Source organism: Agelaius phoeniceus, chromosome 1, assembly GCF_051311805.1.
Source record: "Agelaius phoeniceus isolate bAgePho1 chromosome 1, bAgePho1.hap1, whole genome shotgun sequence".
NCBI lineage: Eukaryota > Metazoa > Chordata > Aves > Passeriformes > Icteridae > Agelaius > Agelaius phoeniceus.
The window spans coordinates 96,064,539-96,087,352 of record NC_135265.1 but is presented as its reverse complement, the minus strand read 5'-3'; the positions used below and the strand labels follow the sequence as shown (position 1 = coordinate 96,087,352).

The window sequence follows — 22,814 nt, the reverse complement described above, 5'->3', positions numbered from 1 at the left end:
ATATTACACTGCAATCTTCTGTCTCTCAGTTGCTGCAATCCACTGGGCAGCTACCATTGTTTTCATCAAGGACATCAGGAACTGCCCCCATGACTGCTTAAGATAGTCCCATGCATGTGGGAAGAGATCAAACAAGATTTATGGTAGTCACTATGTGGCAAGACAATTTGCCTGACACTGATGAGGCTAAAAAAGATAAGGCAGCTCCCAGCAGCAAACCTGCCAAATAATTCAGCAGATAAATGAATCCTTCTATGATCCCTCTATGAATATCACTAGGATTACGATATGACCAAGGCAGAAGTTGACAAAAGTGTGGGAAGAAATAGGTAAAATAGCAAAAGCAGTAGAATAAAAGAGAAAAGAGGTAAAGATTGAAGTACAAAACTTTTTTCCACTTTCAGCTGCAGCCCTTATCCATGTTGTTACACATGGTGACCTGTATCTTGCAGATTCCTGCTGCAGTTCCCAAGCTGCAAAGAGTAACATATGCTGGCTACATTTGTTGTACCAGTCCTACACCACATTCCCTGAATCCTTAACAGAGGCCCACAGCAAAGGAGGCAGGTCGGTAGTAACACAAATCATAGAAAGGCTTGTCAAAAAACTCCAGCAAATTACTGCTCAGTAAACTGCTCATGGGCAAACTTTGCATTCTGAGAGATATGCTGGAAATAAAAGAAATTCACCTCTCCATAAGGATTACAACAGACCAATGGGTTCCACGGGCTATCCAAAATGACTTTCTGCTTCTACTGGAACTCCATCACTCTTTTGGGACTTGTCCCATGACAAGCTCTTTACTCTACCTTGGTTCAAGTAAGTTCATGTCTAAGGCTCCAAGGCCTTAGATTTATCTCACCTTGTTTCCATGAACCTTAGTGAATTCCCTGTTACTACAGTGGTTTGCTACCTTCATGGGAAAGAAAGAGGTACCTGAAGGAAGCCAAGGAGGGGGAAGCATTCATTTTCCTCCAAGAGAGCAGAACCTTGGAACTTGAGCTCTTCAGATGAAGTCGTGGCATGCCACATGGGAAACACTGGTAGCAACCTGTACCTAAAAGTTATTAGGTTTTGCCTACACTATAACCCCTTAGTAATAACAAAGGTCTTTGCTTTCTCATACCAACACCATTACAGGAAATAAGAAATTAAAGTAGCAGGCAAGCATCTGCAAGACAAAGTTATTTAATGGAAAGAGATTACAAAGATGGCCCAACCATCTTATCTTAGACCAGTTATTTGGGAGTCTTACAAAGCACCCTAGCAGTAGAAAAAATGAATGATTAAACTGCAGGTGACCTTGCACAGAAAGAGTGAATGTCATGGGCCATTCTCTATGACCAAGGCTTGGTGTGCACATTAGTGTATGTTACACATAACATTGAAACAAGAAAAAGGGAATGAAAGAATTAGACTGCTCTACACAAGAACATGCTGGGAATGTCTAATGCTTGGTGCTTCTGCAAGACTAGAAGAAAAAATCATTAAGGTAATAAAACAAGAATTATTTGTTACAATGATGTGGCATAGGCCTCTAGAGAGAGAAAAAAAACAAAACAAAGCCCAAAGAAGCAAACAAAACAAAACAAAAAAAAGAGAGAAAAAAATGGGGGGGGGGGGGGGGGGTGGTAGGTGGAAGACATAGACATCTTGTAGTTTAAAATCACATTGGGGTCTTGAAAAAAACTACTTCCAAAAACTCAGTCCTTGGAAAAAGATTTGAATTGCAGATTTAAAGGAGGCAGCAAATTATTTAGAGATAGAAAATGCTATAATTACCTGTTCATCAGTTTTCAAAAACAGATACACACATATGCTCTCCCTAGGTAAGAATGTCTACACTATGACAATCTAAGTTTAGAGCCTGATTAAAAATTAGGGGTAAATCAACTTCTGTTATTCTTTTCTTTAAAACAGGAATCTCAGAGAAAGCCATAGTAGCTGCTACAACATTTGGATGGTACGCAATGCTTTCAGTTGACTAAGTCATAAATTTGAGGTAGTCTGGTAAGTTTCTACAGAGATTTTGGCCAAAAAATGCAAGAATCAAGACAGTTTTTATGTGACTATCCAAGTATTAGTTGGAAACAAGCCATTTGCTTAAATAGAATTTTCAACAGTCAAGACAAAACTATCAACACAAATCAAAAATTTAAAGCTTCTTCTTCTTTTTACTGAATGCAATTCTGTCCAGTTTCACTGCAAGACAATTTATTTGAGCTCTCACAGAGACAGGACTTTATAAAGGACATCTACCCTGGAAATCCTTACTGCTGGATTAGTAGGAATAAACATAAAGAGCTGAGCTAAAGCTCCAATCACAACCCCAGTTTTAATAAATCCTGGAATAAATGTCCCATGTAACACAAATAGGGATGTGCAGTCTGATTTGCAGATGGGGCTCTCTTTGGATTTCAAAATTTGCAGACATTTTCCTCTTTGCACTGTAATGTTATAGTACACAATTTCCACAAAATTACTGCAGGTGCAAAATGAGGGACCAAGGCATAGCAAAAGAAATCAAGGAGAGCTCTGTGACAGTAAATTTAAATTCCACATATACATGCACCAAGCAGCTGAAATGGAAGGCCCCATATACATTAGCAATTATGCTGTACTTGCAAACAGTGATTGTGGGAAGATGCCAGAAAAAAGCCTCTGTCTCTCAAAAGTAATAAACTCTGTGGCAGTTTTTTTCCAGTTCTTCTTGCTGGCTAAGGAGAATTAGACAGTGTATTTATCAGTAATGGATAGATTTGGAATTCATGTTTTTTAGAAAGAATTCACTGCAAGTTGGCTCTTAACAGAGCTGCAAAAAAAATACAAACTTTTTCATTTACTGTTCAACAACCAACAGTTTAACTACAACTTCCATGCAAAAGAATACCCTAAACCCACAGACAGAGGTCTCCAGCTGCATCAAAGTAGAGTACCAATCCTTACAACTGGGACTCCCGTTATGATCCTACAGAAAAACTGAAGAATATGAGCAAGAATCCTCATGCTCCACAAATTCTTACATAGTTACAAAAAATAGTGAAAACTGAAAGCCAAAATAACTGCCTTTGGCTCATGCTTTGAATATATAAGTTGTAAACATGAAATGCTGAGTTTCTAAAAAAGAGCATGCTATCAATTACTTCTACTACTTCCTAAAGACAGTGTTATTTCCAGTTCAGTCTTTACAAAGTGTCCTACAATATGTGAAAGCAGGTGCAAAACTTCAACTTAAAAAATTACGAAGTAATTCTATTACACCATTACTTGTTCATTAAATGTCTCTTCAGGATGGATGAACACTAGTCTTACAAAGTTTTGTCTTTCCTCACACACAAATATTCCATTCATTACTCTACAGTAGAATTAAAACTGAAATTTTAAGATCCTTATATACATGTGTCATTAGAACAAAACATGGTGGATTTGTGGTATAGTTACTATGATGAGGGGTTTTTCTCAAAAATATTGTTTTATTTACTATCTCATCCAGGTAGCAAACCCAGAATAAAATTATTTAGTTACAGAGCACCTTACTTCTCTTTCAAGGTTTTTGTTAAATGTTTTCACTAGGTACACAAGTGTACCTGTCTTTGCACAGTGCTGTCAGAAAAGGTGAAGTTGCAAATCAAGGTGTTAAAAACAAATGAGAAAACAATGAACAAAGAACCACTGATAATCACAAGTAAGAATAGCTTTATTCATTCTTTCCAGATTTTTCCAAACCTGGAGAGTGTTCAGTATACTTTCTAAGGGTTTAGGGTTTTGTTAGGGTTTTTTTAAATCTATAATCTTTATTTACAGATTCTTCTAAACAAGGGGTTTTCTGCCGTATTTCTAAATACATTGTTTGATACAGAAGGGATATTGATGATTCTGAGCTCTGATATGCTAAGCATTTGCATTAGCTTGAGGGGTTTGGTGGTGGTATTTTTTGTTCAATGGTTAAATAGTTTCTAGCCCCTGCAGATTAAACTGCTTTGTAGTATTTCAGTGAATAAACAGGGCATAACAGAGCTATTACACATTTTTCTCTACCTTGCATTTTTTGGATAACATTTCATCAAGACAGCTGAATTTAACTTTATGACTGATTCAGGACAGAAATAACTGTTAACATATATTCTAAGTGGCCTACATGCAGAACAGAAGTACTTCTACTTACCAAAAGACAATCAGTGTCTGACTCAGAAGCACATTTCCCTTCAAAAGGTTCATCATTCTTCAAAAGGAGATCAGTAACTTAAACCCAGAAAGAATAACTCCCATTTTAGTTTTTTCAATAATTTAAAAGCCTTAGTTTTCAACTTCATTATAAACCTTCCACAACTGAAGTGCATTAACACAAAGTATCATTATTCCTTTTTCACCAGCATTTTTAGAGGCACAGCATGAGAAAAAATTTTAAACCATTTAAGAGTCAGAAATAATAGAATAAGAACTGCTTTGACATTCAGAATGATAAATTCCTCACCACACTCTAGTTATCCCTGTTGCCACCATTTCCCCCTCTGATTTATGATGCTTGCAAGAGACAGGCTTTAACTTTTCATACTAACATCCTTCCAACTCACTACACACAAACAGAGTATAAAACCCATCACTTGTTCTCATTTTAACTTCTTGAAACACCTTTTTTTCTGTACACTTTCTAATGCAATTATGTTTGAGCTCAATTTCAGTTATCACAACTAACTTAGACACAGCAGATCAGCTGAGCCATAGTAGTACACAACAAAGACAGAAAAGCAAATGCTTGTACCTAAATCTCCTTCTAATTGTTTGAATACATTGCACAGTCTGGTAAATTCAACATAGGCTACTATGTAACTGTTTCCAGGCAGTAAATCATTCAGATATACCTAACATATAAAACTTGACCACTCGCCTAGATTCTTAATCTGAAACAGAATTAATCCATTTTAGCTGATGGTATGCTATTCAAATACTTCTGCTAAGCACTCAATCCCTAGTATCAGGTAGCCATGTACCTGGGGGGGTGGGAAATAAGGAAAAAAAAAAAGGAAGATAGTCCTTGTTTCTAAAAGCAAGCACATGACAATGAGAACAGTTTCAACAAAACCAAAACCGTACCTAAACACCTAGTGGATGAATACAAATCAAAACATATTTGCTAAACAGGGAAAGAGGCCAGACAGAGAAGAGCAAAGTCAATGAGTCATTCACATACATATGGAAAGCATACAATTGCTTTCCATATTAAATCAGAGATACCAAAAAGCACATTGGAACTGAAACGTATTATAAAAGCAATTGCAAAAAGAAGGGAAGAAAAACCAAAGCAACTGACAGGCCAGTTGGAAGAAAAAGACTGCGATTACTTGCCTGTGCTACAAAGATTTCAGAATCTACAGCTGCTATTAGCTTACCACTATAGTAAGCCAACTGCAGTAAAGAGCTATGATTCCATAGTGGCACTGTTAAAATTAAAGACAATTGTTCAGATTATATAAACCAACACTTCCAGCTTGTACCAATGGAAGATCACATTAAATACCCAGAAATATTAATTAATTACTCATTGAAGATATTTTCCCTTTAGAAATACCTCCTAAAAATATTTTTTTTTTTAAATAAACAAGACAGAATACAGAAACATTTAGGTACACAGCAGACATCTAGCAAAACAAGGATAAATGGCAGGATTAACATTTAGATGTAGTTCTATTAGATGACAACTCCTCTACTGCTACAACAATCTCATGAAAGCCCTTTCACTAAATCACTTTCACACTGATTCCTTTTCAATGCAATTTAAACTCATTATGTTAAATGAGTACTATTATATCTGCACTAAAATAAACATAAGTACTGTTTTTATGGTTGCCTACCATGTAAATCACCCTCTAAAAATACCACAGTTCTGTCTGTTACAAAGTACTTAAACATACACATTTAGAAGTTGGTAGGGGCTGCTCTATTTTTAATTGGATGAGTTGGTACCTGAAGTGCACAAGTAAAATCTTTAACTTACAAGATTTATACTTTATATGTTTATACTTCTCACAGAAACTGTCTTACAACTTGTATAAAGCATAAAATTACAACAAACACATTGTTCTATCTTCAGTATGTAACACAAAATTATTTAAAACAGCTGCAAGAAAAATCTTGAGGCATTAAAAGAAAAATGTGCTGGTAAGGCTTATTGTCACAACCAGTTGTGACATGACAAGATTTCATGGCATCTCCATCTTTCCCGTCTGTTCTAATAATTGTCTTTTATATAACAAGAATCTTTTACTGTAGAATGGTACATGCAACTCACTCTACCACTTTTTGCACCAGGTATATAGAAGGGGACTTAGAAGACTAGGAGATGATTTTATCAAAGCATCAGTTTTTGGAACAGATGGGTTCTTTCATGAAATAGACCAGTGCAGTTTACCTAGTGTAAACCCTTTCCTTCCTGGAAGTTCAGTCTATGTCCTTACTTATATAAAAGAAAAGAAGATGAGAGTTGAAGAAATGGAAGCTTGAGTTAAGGCATGTGTAACTTACCAGGTTTGATCATACAGCTGGTAGCTACTGAATTTACTTCTGCTGTGCAAGTTAAAAGCAACTGTCAGCTGAAATCAAAGGAGTGGCATAAGTATGAGATCAAATTTAGGTCCATCTGAGGCCTGTTTCAGGACAAATCCTTCACATCTTCAGAAAAGACACAATTATAGCCAGTGAAGATACAGGAGAACAGTTCTGCAACAGTTGGGTCCATTTTTTAAGATCTTGGAACAGTTTGCTTGGGTTTGCTGAATACACATGTTTATGCACAGCAGAAGCCAGCAATAACCTGACAAAACCGCTCTGCCTTGTATCACCTTTTAGGTTGACAGTGCTGCTAAAGACTTACTCTCATCCTAATCAATTCAGTCAGTAAACTTTCAGGCTACTAGATTAGCTTATCAGGGGTAGGGACAGCATACTCTCTTGTTCCACTTCCAACAGTGATGCCAGCATTTTCTATAAAGCATTCAATTGTAGAAAATAATCAAATTAATTAGAAATTGGAATTGCTTATTAAAGGAAGTATTTTACTTTTATTAAAAAACACCAAACCCAGAAATATTGGAAATACAATAAAAATTCAGCTGGAATGAACAGTGACAGACCTTTGACCATTTGATGGCTGCTAGGTGCCCATTGTCTTTGGTAGCTTCACAGCAGGGAAGAGAACATACTTGCACATTTCAAAGGAACAATGTATCCCGAATAATTCTACATTTTTGTTTACAAGCTTAGCAGTAAGGCCAATGACTAAGAAAACTTTGGGATTGAGCTACTATTTCCTTGCTAAAGCTAGTAATTCAAAAGCTAAATCTGGGCAAAAACAAAAATCTAGACTGGCCACTAGTCTGCACAGATCACTTTCAGTGTCTGTCGTTCTGCATTCATCACACCCAGTCAACATGTTAAAACCTTTATATCACTTCTAGGGATCCCTGTCCCCATCAGCAGTCAGTAAGAAAAGAGACAAAATGCATCTGATCACTCTTGTTAGTCTGCCTAATGACCAAATGCAGAAACATTTCCACTGCTTCTTTAGGTAAGGTTAACAAGGTGAACTAGAACTGTGTCAGCCTCAGCTTATTGTCTTTGAAATTTAAATTAAGAAACAACTTTATGGATGTAATATCTATCTACCTCTGTAGCACAGAAGACAAGTGCTTGCATATGAACATTGTTTGCACAAACCAATTAATGTATATAAACAAATAAAGAGAGAATTTATTTTTAAGGAAATCACTACCATAATAAAGTCAGAGCAGGCAACAATATAATTGTCCTTGCTAGGTAATGACACTGGACTCACAATATCATGTAATTAAAAAAAAAAATTAACATAGAAAGTAGAAAATTTGATTCTAAAGTTGCTCCATGGAACTGGAAATACTGGACACATATATTCAATTTTTATATGGATTCATACTGTTAGATAAACAGCATCAGATATGCATTGTTTCCAAAACAACTGAATGTTCCATACATTCTGTAAGAGCAGACATCAGCTCAGGTTGGCTGATAATTGGGATACTTATTCATAGGCCAACATGTGAGGCAAGTATCTAGTCTCAATCAGACAAGGTTAGAACATGGGAAAACAGAATAAACAAGAATTTAAAGAAACATCATAAACAGATTTTACATTACTTTCTTAACAAATGCCTTGACTGACACATTTTTCAGATCTGGCTTCCCATCTAGCCTTTCAATCTTTTACTAAAATATATTTCAGTGAAGTTTTTCTGGAAAAAGCGTTTAACAAAATGTGTTTAACAAAACTTCTCATTTACCAATTACACTCCAACAAACCTGGAGGGAACAGCACACATGCTGTTTTATTACTAAGCATAAAAGTCAATGTTCTCAAAACCAGTGTAGCTTATGTAAGGTAAGGCATCTTTACAGCACGACTCTCAAAAGAAGCAATTCCTTAACCATAGTAACAAATGCCTATAAAGAAAAGTCTTCCTAAAAATAATTTCAATATTGCCAGTGAGAAACAGACTAACCACATAATGTTCAACAGAGAAGAAAACCTCTCACTTAATATGTCTCTTTGATTCCTCAATTGCCTATTAAAAAAATTTAGGCAATTGCACTTGTTACTGGAAAACTTGCAGGAAGAGTCTCGCTTGTTGGTGTCAATCTTAAGCATCACCAGTTTATTGTGGTTTTTGTTGTAGCAGGGTTGTTTGTTTGGTTATCAAAACAAGGAAATTAGTGACCTAATTAAGTCAGTAGTTTGTTCCATACCAGCTATTGACCTTTTTGGTGCTTACATAAAGCACCAAACTGACTATAATATATTCCTTGGTTTCTTCCAACCATACAAACTCAACACAGACTTTACCCTCTGAATCTGCATAGTCTGCAGTATAGATATGACCCATGTAGTCATAAAGGCCGGATGACTTGGTAGACAATTCCATGTGGACTGGAGCACTAAAACACCAGAAGGGCATTCCAGTTTCATCCAAGAGAGTCAGATCCATCACAAAGCAGTCCTACAAACACAAGCAGAAGAGATTATTTCCCTATTTCATGGCACAGTAAGTAGATTAGAAGACATATCAATGGTTCAGAGAGTTTTGTACAAAGGCTAAAACCTCAAAATAAAATTGATAGTGCTTCACTGACCTACTGCAACAAATACTTAGAGATTTCCTACAGAAATTGAAACTGCAGCCTACACACATCAAATGCTGTGCTACAGAAGGTACCACTGCCAAACCAAATCAGACATTACTTCTTGAACATTTTTAAGCCTTTAACATCTGTTTTTCTCAACTATTAGTTACTTTACCATTCAAATAATGATGGTCCCTTCAATATGAGAAAGTAACCTAAGTTCAAAGTCAGCTGCTAAACTTGTGTGAATGCAGCAATGTTTGCAAAGATACTCAGGGACCACCCCCAAGGCAGTGCACACACAATTACCCTTCCAAGCCAGCTGTATACAGTACTCATTGAAAGGCTCACAGCTTCAGTTCCCAAAAAGGTAATATTAATAATCTTGATGTAATTCCTCCGCTTACAAATTCTTGAAAATATTTCTTTGCAAGATTACACAACTAGATAATTTAAAAATGTTAATGCCACTTCCTTGGTCTTGGCAAACTGATAGTTTCACATATCCCTTGGAAGCATAGGAGTCATGTGTCATTGTTAGTATCAGCTGTTCCTTACTCTCATGAGTTCTGAATCATTAAATTAATCAAATTATCTTAATTATGTGGTATCTGTGCTCCAAAAGCGTATACAAACCAACACCACATACTCCTTGCCAAAAAAATTCATTTGGAATGCTTTATTTCTCTGTACTACATAGTTGTGCTTCTGTTGCTCTAACATTGCTTTCACTATTACTTTACTTCAATCAAACAACACAAGGGCAGATGGCACAAACATGAGGCAATATGATACACACAGTTTCCCTAAGCTTTTTACTGTAGACTATGCTGAAAATACAAAATTCAAACCGAACCTAATGATGGTGTAATAAACTTATATGAGTTACAGAATCACTGGAAACAAGAAAGAATCACTATTTTCTGGTCTGACAGCTTGCATATAATAAGCCAATTATAAATAGTAAAGTGGGGTGGTGTGGGGTGGCGTTGGGATGGTGGGGTCTTCCCACACATTTCTGTCCTGGTTCTGGTCAGGCTCAGGTTAATTTCTGCAGCAGCCAGGAGAGAGCATGGCTAAGATGCTGATTTTTCTACACCACCTCACCTCATTTCCAAGGCCTAGGAAAGGGCTTTCTTCTCCTTAGGGGTATTGCACCATGGTCAGGTTGCGCTCCATGGTGAGCACTTGCATGCGAATCACTCCCCTCTCTTGTACATTCTTGTTGTTAATATTATTGCTGCTACTCTCTGTTTTCTTATCTCATTCCTGCTCCTATCTCAACCTTGATCTTTACCTTTTGCGCCTCCACCTCTCCTCTCCAGCCCAACACAGGGGAGAGGAAGGGGAAAGCAAGCCAGTGGAGTGTGATTTGGAGTGGTTACAGTAAGAATACTAAATTGGAGAATACCATTCCTAAGCCATGACAATTTCCAACTATGTGTACTTCAGCAATTAATTTTTCATTAAAAAACCCAGAAGTGCCAAGGAAGTTTTTAGGGTTTTTTTTGTTTATTTAAAGTATTAGCTAAAAGTCAAATAAATTCAAAGTAATGGAATGTCCTGCTTCTGTGGCTGATATTATCTGGCCTTCACATGCTTTAAGAATTTTAGAGATTTATGGTAAAAATCACGCTGAATTCAACCCACAGCTATATGCTGACATGTTCCATCTCTCATCACAAAATGAGGTTTAAAAAAAATAGTGTACTCTTTATTTTGTGCTAGAAACAAATATTAAATTTAATTTATGCTGTAAGCACATGGGAGAATGATTAAAACTGAAAAAACTAAAGACTACAGCCATAGCTCTCTGTTTCCTCTGACAGATAACTTCATAAATGCTTATGTACTACTCAGGATTTTTTTCATTTAAAAAAAAAAAAAAGACTCTGTCAAGCAGCTGTTAATCCTATAAAATCATAGAATGATTTGGGTTAGAAAGGACCTTTATAAGTCATCTAATTCCAACTCTCTTGCCTCACCATGCTCAGCATGGAGTGCCCAGTTTAAACCTACCCTCTTTCAGTTTAAAGACATTGTTCCTGGTTTTGTCACTACATGCCTTGGTAAACAAACTGTCATCAAAGAGTATTCCATTCCAAATTTATACAGGATTGGCAGAAACAACAGTTTTATTAATTCTGACGGGTTTTTCCAAAAGAAGCGCTGAAATTGAAACCAAATGTTGAACTAGATGATTTTTCAGTAGTGCCTAAATATATTTATCAGAATCTTCACAACTTCTGAAATATTCATGCTGATAAAAGTATATTTAAAAATATCTACCCTCACCACTATTGCAAAAGCTACAGAACCACTCTGAAACTTTGTTTGAAATAATTCTTTTAGGAATTTTATCCAATAGAATGTGTGAGCATTCCTCTAAAAATAAAGAGTTAATCTAGCTGACTGATGTACCTGACTGGAGCTAGGTGCTGACTGTGTGGATGTGGACTGTAGTTTCCTGTGTCCACTGGCATTGTAATATTCCCCAGCAGTTTCCTAACTTTCACTGCACATACAGCACCAAACTGCAGAGTATTTCCCCAGAGGTTCAAGGCTTATTGCTCACAAAAAAAAACCCAATCAACCAACCAAAAAAAACCAAACCAAAAGAAATAAAAAACACAAAAGAAAAAATAACACTCTCACACCAAATTAAAAAAAATCCTCACAAAAAGTACATCTGCAGTAAATTGTTTTGTCCAACATTTCCAAGTGGGCTGGTCAGTCACAGCATCTTTGCTGAGAGGAAAGCACTGGAGCAACTACACACAGATAATGGGTCTATCATGCAATCCAGACTCTATGAGAGAAAGGAGAGAACTCTTTTCCTCAAAATTCACTTTTTTTTTTTTGAATATTGGAATAGAGTTTTGTCCAGTTACAGACAGCTTCTACAAATCAAAAGGTTGTTTAAAAATTAGCCTATTTAGGCTGCACAAACATAATTCTGTTTTGAGGTAAGCATTTCCAGAAACAAAGAATATTTCTGACCTTTACATTGCCTTTAAACACATCTGTTTCCCAGCATATGCCAAGTGTCCCAATAATAGGCAAGTGCTTCCTATTATCCTTTAAGTTTACAACTACGAGCCTCACGTATCCATTTTCAATGTCACCTGAAAATATAAACAATATACAACATTACACCAGTATAAATCAAATTGAGCCCAAGTACACTGTAAATGTTCTCTTATCTCCTTTCCATGTCTTTTTCTTCCCACTCACCAATAAGAAACCCTGGCATACACCAATAGCCAAATATCAAGCACTTTATAGAGGAATTAAGTTGCAGTTTGGAGCTTTGATTCTGTGATCCACAGTAGAAACTGCAGATAAAAAAATCTTTTGTATTTTTTAGTACAAAAATAGGAATGCCACCTAAAGAACTTACACAAGGATGCAAGGAGAAAATTTCACACTCAGCATTTCAATTTCATGCCACCAGTGCCTCCGTAACTTCCCATTCCCCAGAAGTCAAGCTCAACACTAACACACAAAATAAAACAATGAGATACCTCCCCAACCTTTTTTTTTCAAGTTATTTAAATCTCTTATCTCTGACTGGAAACTCAAATAAGCCAATACAAAGGGTACACAGATAACTATTCCTCCTTAGAAAGGATAATGCATCATTTAAATTGACATGAAGTATGATTTGATTTGAATCAAGTTTTTAAATTACAGATTTTTTCATTTTTTAAATAGCTCTCCAAGGCCCCTGGGGTTTTTTTGGCAGAATTACTATGATTTGTGATTTTTTTATTACTACATATAACCATATTTCTTTGGAATCTCTTCCTCTCATCTCAAAAGAGATTGGCATTTTTTTTTCAATTTTTTTTCCTTTGCTATCAGAGAAGGAAAGTTAACCAGGGAATCCAACAGTCTAATTATAACTTGGGGTACATCATAGTGAACATGATCTGACTACAAAGAAAAGTGAAAATAAAAGCATCACATCATGACATAAGCAGATTTCTTGGTAGGACATCCCTTAAACAAGTTTCCTTGAACAAGAGATACTGTCTCAAAAGAGCAAAACAAAAGCACTAGAGACCTCAGTAGAAAAAAGAAAGTATCTAGCACATGCAGGAGACACATACGAAGGGAGAGAAGAATTCCCAGGAACATAATGCTTGTCAGGATCCAGTAGTAGGTCCTGGATGGTAAGGTAACAAGTGAAGGGACTTGCAGAGATTTAAGATGCAAGTGACAGAAGTAAAAAAAGGCAGAAGTGTTTTGCCTGTGATTCTCCTTCAATCAAGCCCAAGTAGCAGCATGAGGCTACAGACAGAAGCAGCGACATCAGGAAGACTGGCTGTGAGTTCAGTGGCTGCATCCACTGAACTCACAGGTGTCACACTGCAGAAGGTCAGCAAAACCTCTGCTTGGTGGCTACTTGAAGCAGATAGCTGGAATCAGTGATGGAGAAAGAAAGCCCACACTTGAACACAGAGGCCAAAAACTTCTCTGAATTGGTACTGTAGAGCCAAGCAACTCCCAAGATAGAGCTGGCCACAAACCAATGCTGGAAAGGCATCACTCACCAGTGGGGAGTCCAAAGAACACTTATGGAAAGGAAGCAGCCAGCACATAACAGAGAACAACAGCTGCAGGTTTTTCAGTACAGACACTGTTTGGAATAGGAGTGTGAATACAGTGAAACCAACATGACTATGCCCAGGAAATATTTTGTAGGAAATACTTTGTTATAGTTGAAGGAAAATGCAATCCTCCAAACTGTGATACCCACTTTCAGTGAAGTGCAAAAGAAGTCAGTGAGGAAAATGTAAGCAGAATTCATTTCCAGGATCCGGCTCAAAGTAGAAAAAGGCCATAAGTTGCCACCTGTCCAAATGGTCCAGTTCCAAAACCTCAGTAAATCAAATTCAATGACAAAATTTCATTCAAGGTAAAAATATCTTATTGAAATAGTTTACTGACTAACCACTGAAAGTCCACATTTAAAGTTGAGCTTTTATACAAGAAGCTTGAAAACACCAGTCAACAAGCATTTTTTCCAAAAGGACTACTTGGTTATGCACAATTCCAATCTGAATGGAAGTGTCCATTTCTCTTACTCATTCAGATCAAATGAAGTTTGAATGGAATAAAAAAGGATTGAAAAAAGCATTCTTCTGCTAATAAATTAATGAAGCCCAGGACATCACTACTATTGCATGGCATTAATACACATTGCTAGATAGATCATCTGGCTATGATGTGTTGCAGTTACTTCTTAACTTTAGCCAGAATGGAAACAGGCAACAGATCAGGAATCTGAAGGCTAATTCTTAATGGGTTGGTTAATCCAGATTTTATATATGTTTTTTTTTTAATATAAAAGCTCTATTTCAGTCCTCACATTCAGGAGGAAGGAAAAGCCTGCCTAGAAACAAGCAAGAAACTGAAGGCTAAGTAATGAAATCTCCCCTTCCTCACCCCAGTCAGATGAGAACATGAAATTAAAGGGCAGGATAAGCTATGTTAAACATACAAAGAGAAACATAGAGGAAGCAAATTGGACAGGGCTTTCTTCAGGCTGAACCAGACTTTGTTTCATTGTCCCCTTATAACACCTCTAGTCCTTGATTCATGCAAGACACGCATAGCAACTGCAAGCAAAGCAGCAGAGTAAATTATAGGGAACAAATATTTCCAAATAAAGGTAATACCAGCAAAGAGAACATATATCATGTAGACAAACCTCAGGGGAAAGAAACAAATAGACCAATAGTTCCAAAGCACTTATTTTAGCTAAAAGCCAAGAAGTTTGTTTTGCTAACCAAGCCTTTGTTGCAAGTTGTCATTTGATTGGTATTTTCAGAGGAAAAGCTATGCTTAACAGTAATTTGGGTGCCAACAACCAGTCTTACCACACTAAAATCATTATTTAAACTTGCAAATCAATCTTCAAGGTCAAGCAAAACATTTCAAATGTCTGATGTGAAATTTTACAAACAAAGCCTAAAAGTTCTCTAAATACACCAAAATCAATCCTTACATTTTGCAAGCACAACACACCATTTTACATCAACAAGAATTGACATTGAAAAGCAAAAGCTTAAACTACCACGTGGCTACAAAGCTGTGCTTAAAAAGTTGAAAACCTAGGTAAATACATTTCAAAAGTATTTATGAAGAAGTCAGATCCATGGCTTCTGGGAGTCATATGAAAAGCCTCTCATAACTCTTCCTGAAAAAAAGGAAAGTTTTCTAAATATTTTCAATTCAGTTACAACATATTTAACATATTCACCCTACAGTACCTGTCAAAGAGACCATACTATGAATTCTGCTTACATGAAAAGAAGCATAAAATAAAATGCTAAACCCCAACCAAAACAGTGCAAAAACAGCTAGTTACTGCAATGCAAGTATAATAACAGGAAAAAAATCAGTAGCCATACACATTCCGTCTGCTTGGTCCAATTCAGTGTGACATAACCTTTTTTAATTTAATATTAAGAATTCAGCAAAATGAATTGAAAATGGAGTAGCAAAGTGCAGCACAATATTAATATATACTAACAAAAAGCAGACAAAAATTAATCTTGAACAAATCAGTTATTCTGAAAAACACAAGTGGGCATTCTCTGGTAACCTAGGAATGCCTAAAGCTTCTTAGTGAAAACCAATAAATAAGTAAAACAACAGAACTAGCTCACAACTGGTATGTGCCTCAAGTTAGGGAAACTGTCATGGGTGGGTTGCATCTATAATTTAAAATAAAACTGGACTGGGTAGAGAATTTTCAGAAATAGCAAGACTTCCCAGTATGTTGCAGGACTTCCATGCTTCAGAGTCCTCCCAGAGGATGGGATAGAGTGTATTATTAAAATGGACCCTTAAAACAAAACACAAACCATCCAACACAACCAGTTTGGATAAACCTGGCCACATTCAGCAACACCATGTTCACCAGAATGAGAAAAATTAATAACAAATCACAATGAAAAATGTGACAGCAGACAGCCATATGCTGCCTCACTACACCTTTTTGGAGGAAGTCAAGCATTTTCCAAAAGGAATTATTGTGCAAGCACATGGAAGGGATTAGATGACAAATGAGTTTATTGTCTGCAGAACCATGGCTTCAGCTGTCTGATGTCCTTTGAGACCAGAATCTGATGGCTGTCACACTGCTGAAGGTCACAAAACCAAAGCAATTCAGAAAACACTTGTGAACATAAAACAGATTCTGTAACTTGCTAAGTGAGATGGCATCACAACTGTAGCTCATGGACACTTGCTTCAATTTGCATAAACATCAGCTTAATCTTTTGTAGAAGTAGCTTCTAAGCAGCAAGAATGTGATACCAAGAAAGGAAGTATGCCACATAATACTTTTTCTTGTGCAACTGCATTGCTAGAAGTATAACATTTTCATTTTAGAAATCGTGATATTCAGCTAAACAAGAAAAACCAACACAATCCCAAAAACCCACGCCTCTGGCCAATTTTGAGAAGATTTTTTTTCTGAGAACATAAAGAGAACTCTTGTACTACATAACACTTCAGGAAAGATTTCTTGCTACATACATAGGCTTTCACTGTAATTTTATCCTTAGAAGTCTTGCTTTAATTCAAGCTTGGCGCTTTTCTAAAATCTGAAAACATGTATATTTCAGGTTCAAGGACAACAACACTCCACACCGCATAAGGCTGCAATCTAAAGCGCAGTTCTTGGAATCACCAAACACAAACGAGAAAAACCAAACCAAATCACAGGGAAATTCCGCAGCCCTGTAAAAGAATTCACGCCTGACAACAGCGCCCTCTACTGTCAGAAAAACAATATGGTCTGAAATCCACACCGCTCAGGAGTGCCGGTATCAAATAAAAATACTGGGGAGCAATAATTAATTTACAGTACTTAATTCTAAATTAAATTAATGACAGTGTTCAATTTTAATATTTTAATCTATCTCTCATTACAGAAAGACAGCTGTGTAGCTTAGGAAGTTATGCTGAAGTTAAGTCAAAAGAGAGATCACCCATGTATTTTTCAAAACCCCAGTACAATTATGAATTTGGGCTGTATGAGAAGAACAGGGATGGGCAATCATGTCTCATGGAAAGAAGTGCTTAAAACCGAATGAAGCAGCAGAAGAAGACTGAAAATGTTTTCCACACAATGAAAGGATGTCAAAACAGGCAACCTTAAGCTCACCAAAATAGAAACTTTAAGATTTAAAGTTCACAGTAACTAAATGTACCTAAACATTTAATCTGTCTGTTCACCCAAAGTACACTTGAGGAGAATTCTACAGAAACAAGATTCCAATATGTATCGCTCTCTCCTTTATAAAATACACGTGAAAGAAACATCAACCTGCATCAAGAACTGTGCCAGTGTATTATTAATGTAGCACAGAACTAAAAGACAAGACATAGAAAATCTGCAGAATTTGTGTGCCAGGCTGACAGTGTCAATTAACAGCAGGCAGTCTTCTTACAGAGCAGGCTTAGGATGCCACACATAGCACCATGCAGATATAAAGAAATCACACCACAAACAGAAAGATAGCTGACTCTTAAAATTCCATTGCAGTTTCACGCCTTAAAACAGAGAAACTGGATATAAGAAGGAATGGTGCAACAGCAGGGATCATTTTTAAAACAGACATTATTGCTCCATCAACTTTACGTTTTCTGCAGAAGAGGCACTTGAAGGATCCACACAGGTACATGCAGTTTCTGCCATGCAGATCAAGATGCAGCCTGTAGTCATGTAGTCCATATTCTGAGTCAATATCATCCCGTAAAGGTTTATTAGGTGGAGGAGAATATTGACTTGAAAAAAAAAAAAAGATAGAATTTAGCAAGGGGAGATGACTTAGTAAAGACATAACACATAGGCCAACATTGAGACTGTCATCTTAAGACAGTTTCAAAATCAAACACCTCTAGTTCATTATGCTTCTTTTAAGACACTACAGTGTCTAATATTGCTGATCAGCTGTTCAGCCTACCCAAAGGCAGAAAATACAGCAGTCAACTTTAAAAGGTACATCTGTTAAACTTCAAAACATGGACTTGTCTACCAAAAAGAAAAAAGCATCAGCTCAACTACAAATATAAAAGTCCACTAGCTCTAGAGACTTCTCTGAAATAGCTAATATTGAAATAATTTTGTCTGTGGCTAACTAAGTAAGTACTGCACACAAGTGACCTAAAGAGACCACATGCCAGAGGCAACTGAGCAACTTCTACATAGGATTCAATTTAGTATTAAGGGAGATGGTGTTAAATCTTAGATTCTGTGTGAGAAGAGCCACACTAAGTTATAGTGGGCATTTAAGACTACTGGTAGATACAACAGTATCTGACCAGAAAGCTGAGTGGGAAATAAATTCCCCAAATACTATTCTAAAGCTAAAAAATCATACAAACACTTCATAGGAAACCCAGCTACTTTCTCAAAAGGATTAAAAGATTAATGCAGGCACCTCACCAGTTTACCAGAGTTTCCCCCCTCTTACACAGCCAAAGAATACTTCCCTACTTCCTGAAATGTCTCTCTCTTTTCTTTCTGTTTCAGATAGAAAGAGGAAATAAGAAGACTGCTTGTGGAAAGGGAGAAAGTGTGTGCAGTGTATTTCTATCTTTCTCAATATGGCAAGTACCAGTACACTTGTATACCTAAATTATCTTCTTAATAGCATAACAATGGCCATATTTTAGTATGAAAATGCTTCTACAGTTTTTTACTTAGTTGCTGTAACTGCTGTTTATATTAAACAAGAATAGTTAATTACTGCCTAAATATAAACCTCTTACCAGCAGCCAATTTTAACTGTAAAATTCAAAGCTTTATTCAAAAGGTTATCTTTATTACTCACAAAGGAAAACCAAACTTACACAGTAGCAGAACCCAAAATGCTTCTCTCAAGAAGTTGATTATAATGAAGACTCGCCATAACAAAAGCAATTTCATTTTTCCCCTGAAAAGTTAATTAAAGTAGATGTATTTTCATCTGGAAATTCTTTTTTTCACAAGGTCTTTCTGAGCATTAAAATTCATAGATAAATGCTGCTGCTTATTACTCTGTCAATTACTATAATAATGTTAGTAATGGCTTGCTTTAACACTTGGATTCCTAAAACCTTTACTGTCTTTTCACAAGAGTACAGAATGGTTATAAAAGACTGCAACACTTTTGTATTATGGGGAAAGAAAGAGAAGCCAGCTATGCCAAGGCAAAAATTATGAGAGCAATCCAAGAATTGTACTTCCCTAGCTTCTACTTACCACTTTAAAAAAGATACCTAAACAGAATCAAACAGCACTTATTCCCAACTACTGAAGCATCGAGTTTATTTTCATGTGTGAGGAGCTATTTCCAAAGAGGGCTAACATCAGCGAGGAATACAGAATTATTCAATAGAAATTGCGAATTTCAAAGTAAAAATTGTGTCTTCACCAGATTATTTACTCCTGGGAAAACATTAAAAACATAACCCTCTATAGTCAAAGAAAACATCTATGTGAAAACTAAATAGAGACAGAGGTACGTATTTACTTCAACAACACAGAATGCTAGGATCTCAGTTTTTTTTCTTTAAATGCATTATTTAAATCCTACATTTACAAACACCCAAGTCAATAGGAAAATTATTCACTGCCATACTTTTCTGAAATATGGGCAACTACTGTTTTCATCTCTCTGGGTTACCAGAAAATTACATCCTCTATTCAAACTTGTGGCTTTTTAACTACTCCTGTATTTTCATAGTACAAAATTACTGCTATAAAGGATTTAACTAGGGAGATCTATCAATCACATAATTTCTCAGCCTTTCTCTATCCAAATACCAGGAGGCCCACATAACCTGCCCTTGGTTTCTGTTATGCAGCTATGTACTAAAAAACAAGATGTGTGGCATTTACAATTATTACACCCACTGACACTTAACTACCTCATATTACTCTGCCTACACAGAGAGTAAGAACTGCTGTTTCAGAAAAAGAAGCAGGGACTGTATGCTAGATTGAGGCACTCAATTTTTAACAACTATGTGGAACTTGGTTATGATTGAACCATTTTCAGGTGCTGAAAGAGCTCTCTTTGCAAGTATGGATGGGGCCAATGCATAAGCAAGACCACAGAGCCAACAATACAGGGACACCAGTCTACAAAACTTCCGAAGATACGAGAGAAATGGTTGTTCATTTAGCACAGCTTTTCATAGACTGAAACAACCTGTAACAGGTTTGTGCTGGTCAGGCAGTCTCAAGTTTTCTAGGAAGTAGACTTTCACTCTTCTCTTTAAGAGTGAAAGAAATAGTTCTTCTGCAGTTTCCAACATTGCCTCTGGTGATTGTGCACATTTGAGGCACCATGTTTGCAGCTGGAAATTAGACAACTTCCGGGAATTGTTCACAGCCTCCCCATGGAAAGTTCCTTGCCAGTGCCAAATAACCTAAGTCGATGTCAACAGCATGACTGAGGGGAGGAAAAAAGAGCTGCCACCTCTGAATTGAGATCAAGAGCAGAACACCTGAGATAGGCTTCCATAGCACCCAGCCCTGCATAGCAACAGGCAGACACAGAGGTCCCAGTGCATTCCATGCAAAGATGCAGACCCCTTTTGTGTAGAAGTCTACTTTAGATGTTCTGCACTGCCCTCTAAAGACACTCATATCTACATCCACCCTCCAGAGGCTAACTGCTTAACTTAGACTCTTAATACCAAGAATTTGATACCTCCAAAAGGGCATGATTTACAGCATTCCTACTGCTGGAGCAGGATACAGCTACCTGGTGGTGCAGATTAAAGCCAAGTTGCTACGTAGGAACTCATCACTTAGAGTGATATGGACAGGCAATGGCATGAATCACAGGAAGAAGCACTTCTCAAACCATTCTATTGAAAATTACTCTAGGATATCAAACTTGTGCATGTGAAGACTACAAAATAAATGAAATTAAACACAGTATCAAACACACAATGATGCATAACTGATCTTCTAATTAGAAGTGGTTTTCTTTAATGTATACATACTCCAGTGACAGCTCTTTAGGATACAATAAATCATCCACTTATTGTCCTTACATGTGTTTCATGGTTACTGCTTTAGACAACATCTTTCAAAATCCAATGAGAAAAACAAAGAAAGATTTTTTTAGAAAACCCTCCCCAAACCCAAACTACAAGCCAAAAAAAAAAAAAAAAAAACAACAACCTCTTTTCTTTCAGATAATAATAAAATACTGAAACAAAATGTTATCTTACCTTCCACATTCCTACTAAGAGTCCTGGACGCAGACTGAAGAGCTGGACAAGCTCATCAGCACCAACCACTACACTATTTTCAGTCAGGTTAGCAAGATGGTATTCAGCAATCAAGGAAAATCGACGAGGTCTTTGAAAAGAACATACAGAATGTAGCAGAAGTTTATGTCTCCTTATTCATGTAAAAGTTCAGCCTGATTACATTTTTAACTCTGAAGTCTTACCAGCAGCACATGATGAAAATGGTTTTGAAAGCATTTAGCATGCAGAGTCATAAACTATACATTTGAACAACTACAGTGTACTAGCAGAATCTGAACCCTTAACAAGATAAGAAACAAAAAACACTCTATGATTTTCTAAAATACTCTTTTTAAAACGAACTTATGTGCTTGCCCAACTTTTCAAAATACAGAATTACTTTACAATTTGTTTTTGATACTTTATTGATACTATATGGAATCACTGAACATTTATCACTGTGAAGCAAAAGTCAAAGGAAAGGATCAAATTGTATATATAATGAATTTAAAGTTTGTGTTATTGGAAGCTTTCCTTTTTTAGATTTTTTTTATATTTTACCTATAATTAAAGCCATTTAGCTCCAAAACACTCTTAAATATAAGTTCATGGACACCCTTATTAACTAATGACACATTTAAAAAAGAGCAGAAAGTAGAGTTTGCATTACCTACTCAGAATGAAGAAAGAAGTCTTTCTAAAATCCTTTTCAGACTTAGGCTCTTATTATATTCAAAACAGTTCCTAGATTTCCACTGGTATCACTGTAGTATCACCCACAATTAGACACTGAACACTGCCTGGGATGGGGCATCCACAACCTTCCTGGACAACCTGCTCCAGTGTCCCACCACCCTCACAGTAAAAAATTTCATCCTAATCAACATCAACCCTTTCCCTGCACTTACAGTCTTCACAGTCATCAGGCCTGTCCCTGCACTTACAGTTTTAACAATGACCAATACTGAAATTGGTGAATCCACTGCCTTCATCTATAGTCACAATTTGTAAAAACCTGTAACTCTGTGAAATAAGTACATCGATCACCTGCAAGTTTTCTTTTTTTATTTTTCTACATATGAATCTTTACATCTTGGTAAAACAACTACATTTCCTATATAATTTGACTGCAAGACTTGGTCAGCTAACTTTATACAAAAGCTTCTCTTGATTTATTTAAGTAAATACTTTTCTTCCGGTTGAGGAACCCACTGTTTTGTAGGTGAATAATTCTCTCTCTTTTCAGAGCTCTATGGCTAGGGGCTTTGTGTAAGAAGCATGTAGCTGACACTGCACCTCTATATACATAGGCCCAGACCTGTGCTAAGCTCCTTGACAGCAAACAAATACCTCAAATAGACACTTTTCATTTAAATATATTCTTAGACTATAAT

At 36.5% G+C, this 22,814-nt stretch overlaps 1 protein-coding gene across 1 annotated transcript in view; it reads right to left on the bottom strand.

Annotated features, from left to right (window-relative positions):
* Window positions 1-7,903: 7,903 nt before the first annotated feature.
* The window catches only part of FBXO15 (F-box protein 15), a 26,983-nt gene continuing 12,072 nt past the window's right edge, over window positions 7,904-22,814 (bottom strand). The window contains exons 6-10 of the mRNA XM_054646252.2: window positions 21,400-21,529; window positions 19,024-19,106; window positions 17,810-17,955; window positions 12,151-12,275; window positions 7,904-9,026 (exon numbers count right to left, since the gene is read on the bottom strand). Of these exons, the coding sequence (XP_054502227.2) occupies window positions 8,757-9,026; window positions 12,151-12,275; window positions 17,810-17,955; window positions 19,024-19,106; window positions 21,400-21,529 (754 nt within the window). The 3' untranslated portion in view covers window positions 7,904-8,756. The remainder of the gene's footprint in view (window positions 9,027-12,150; window positions 12,276-17,809; window positions 17,956-19,023; window positions 19,107-21,399; window positions 21,530-22,814) is intronic.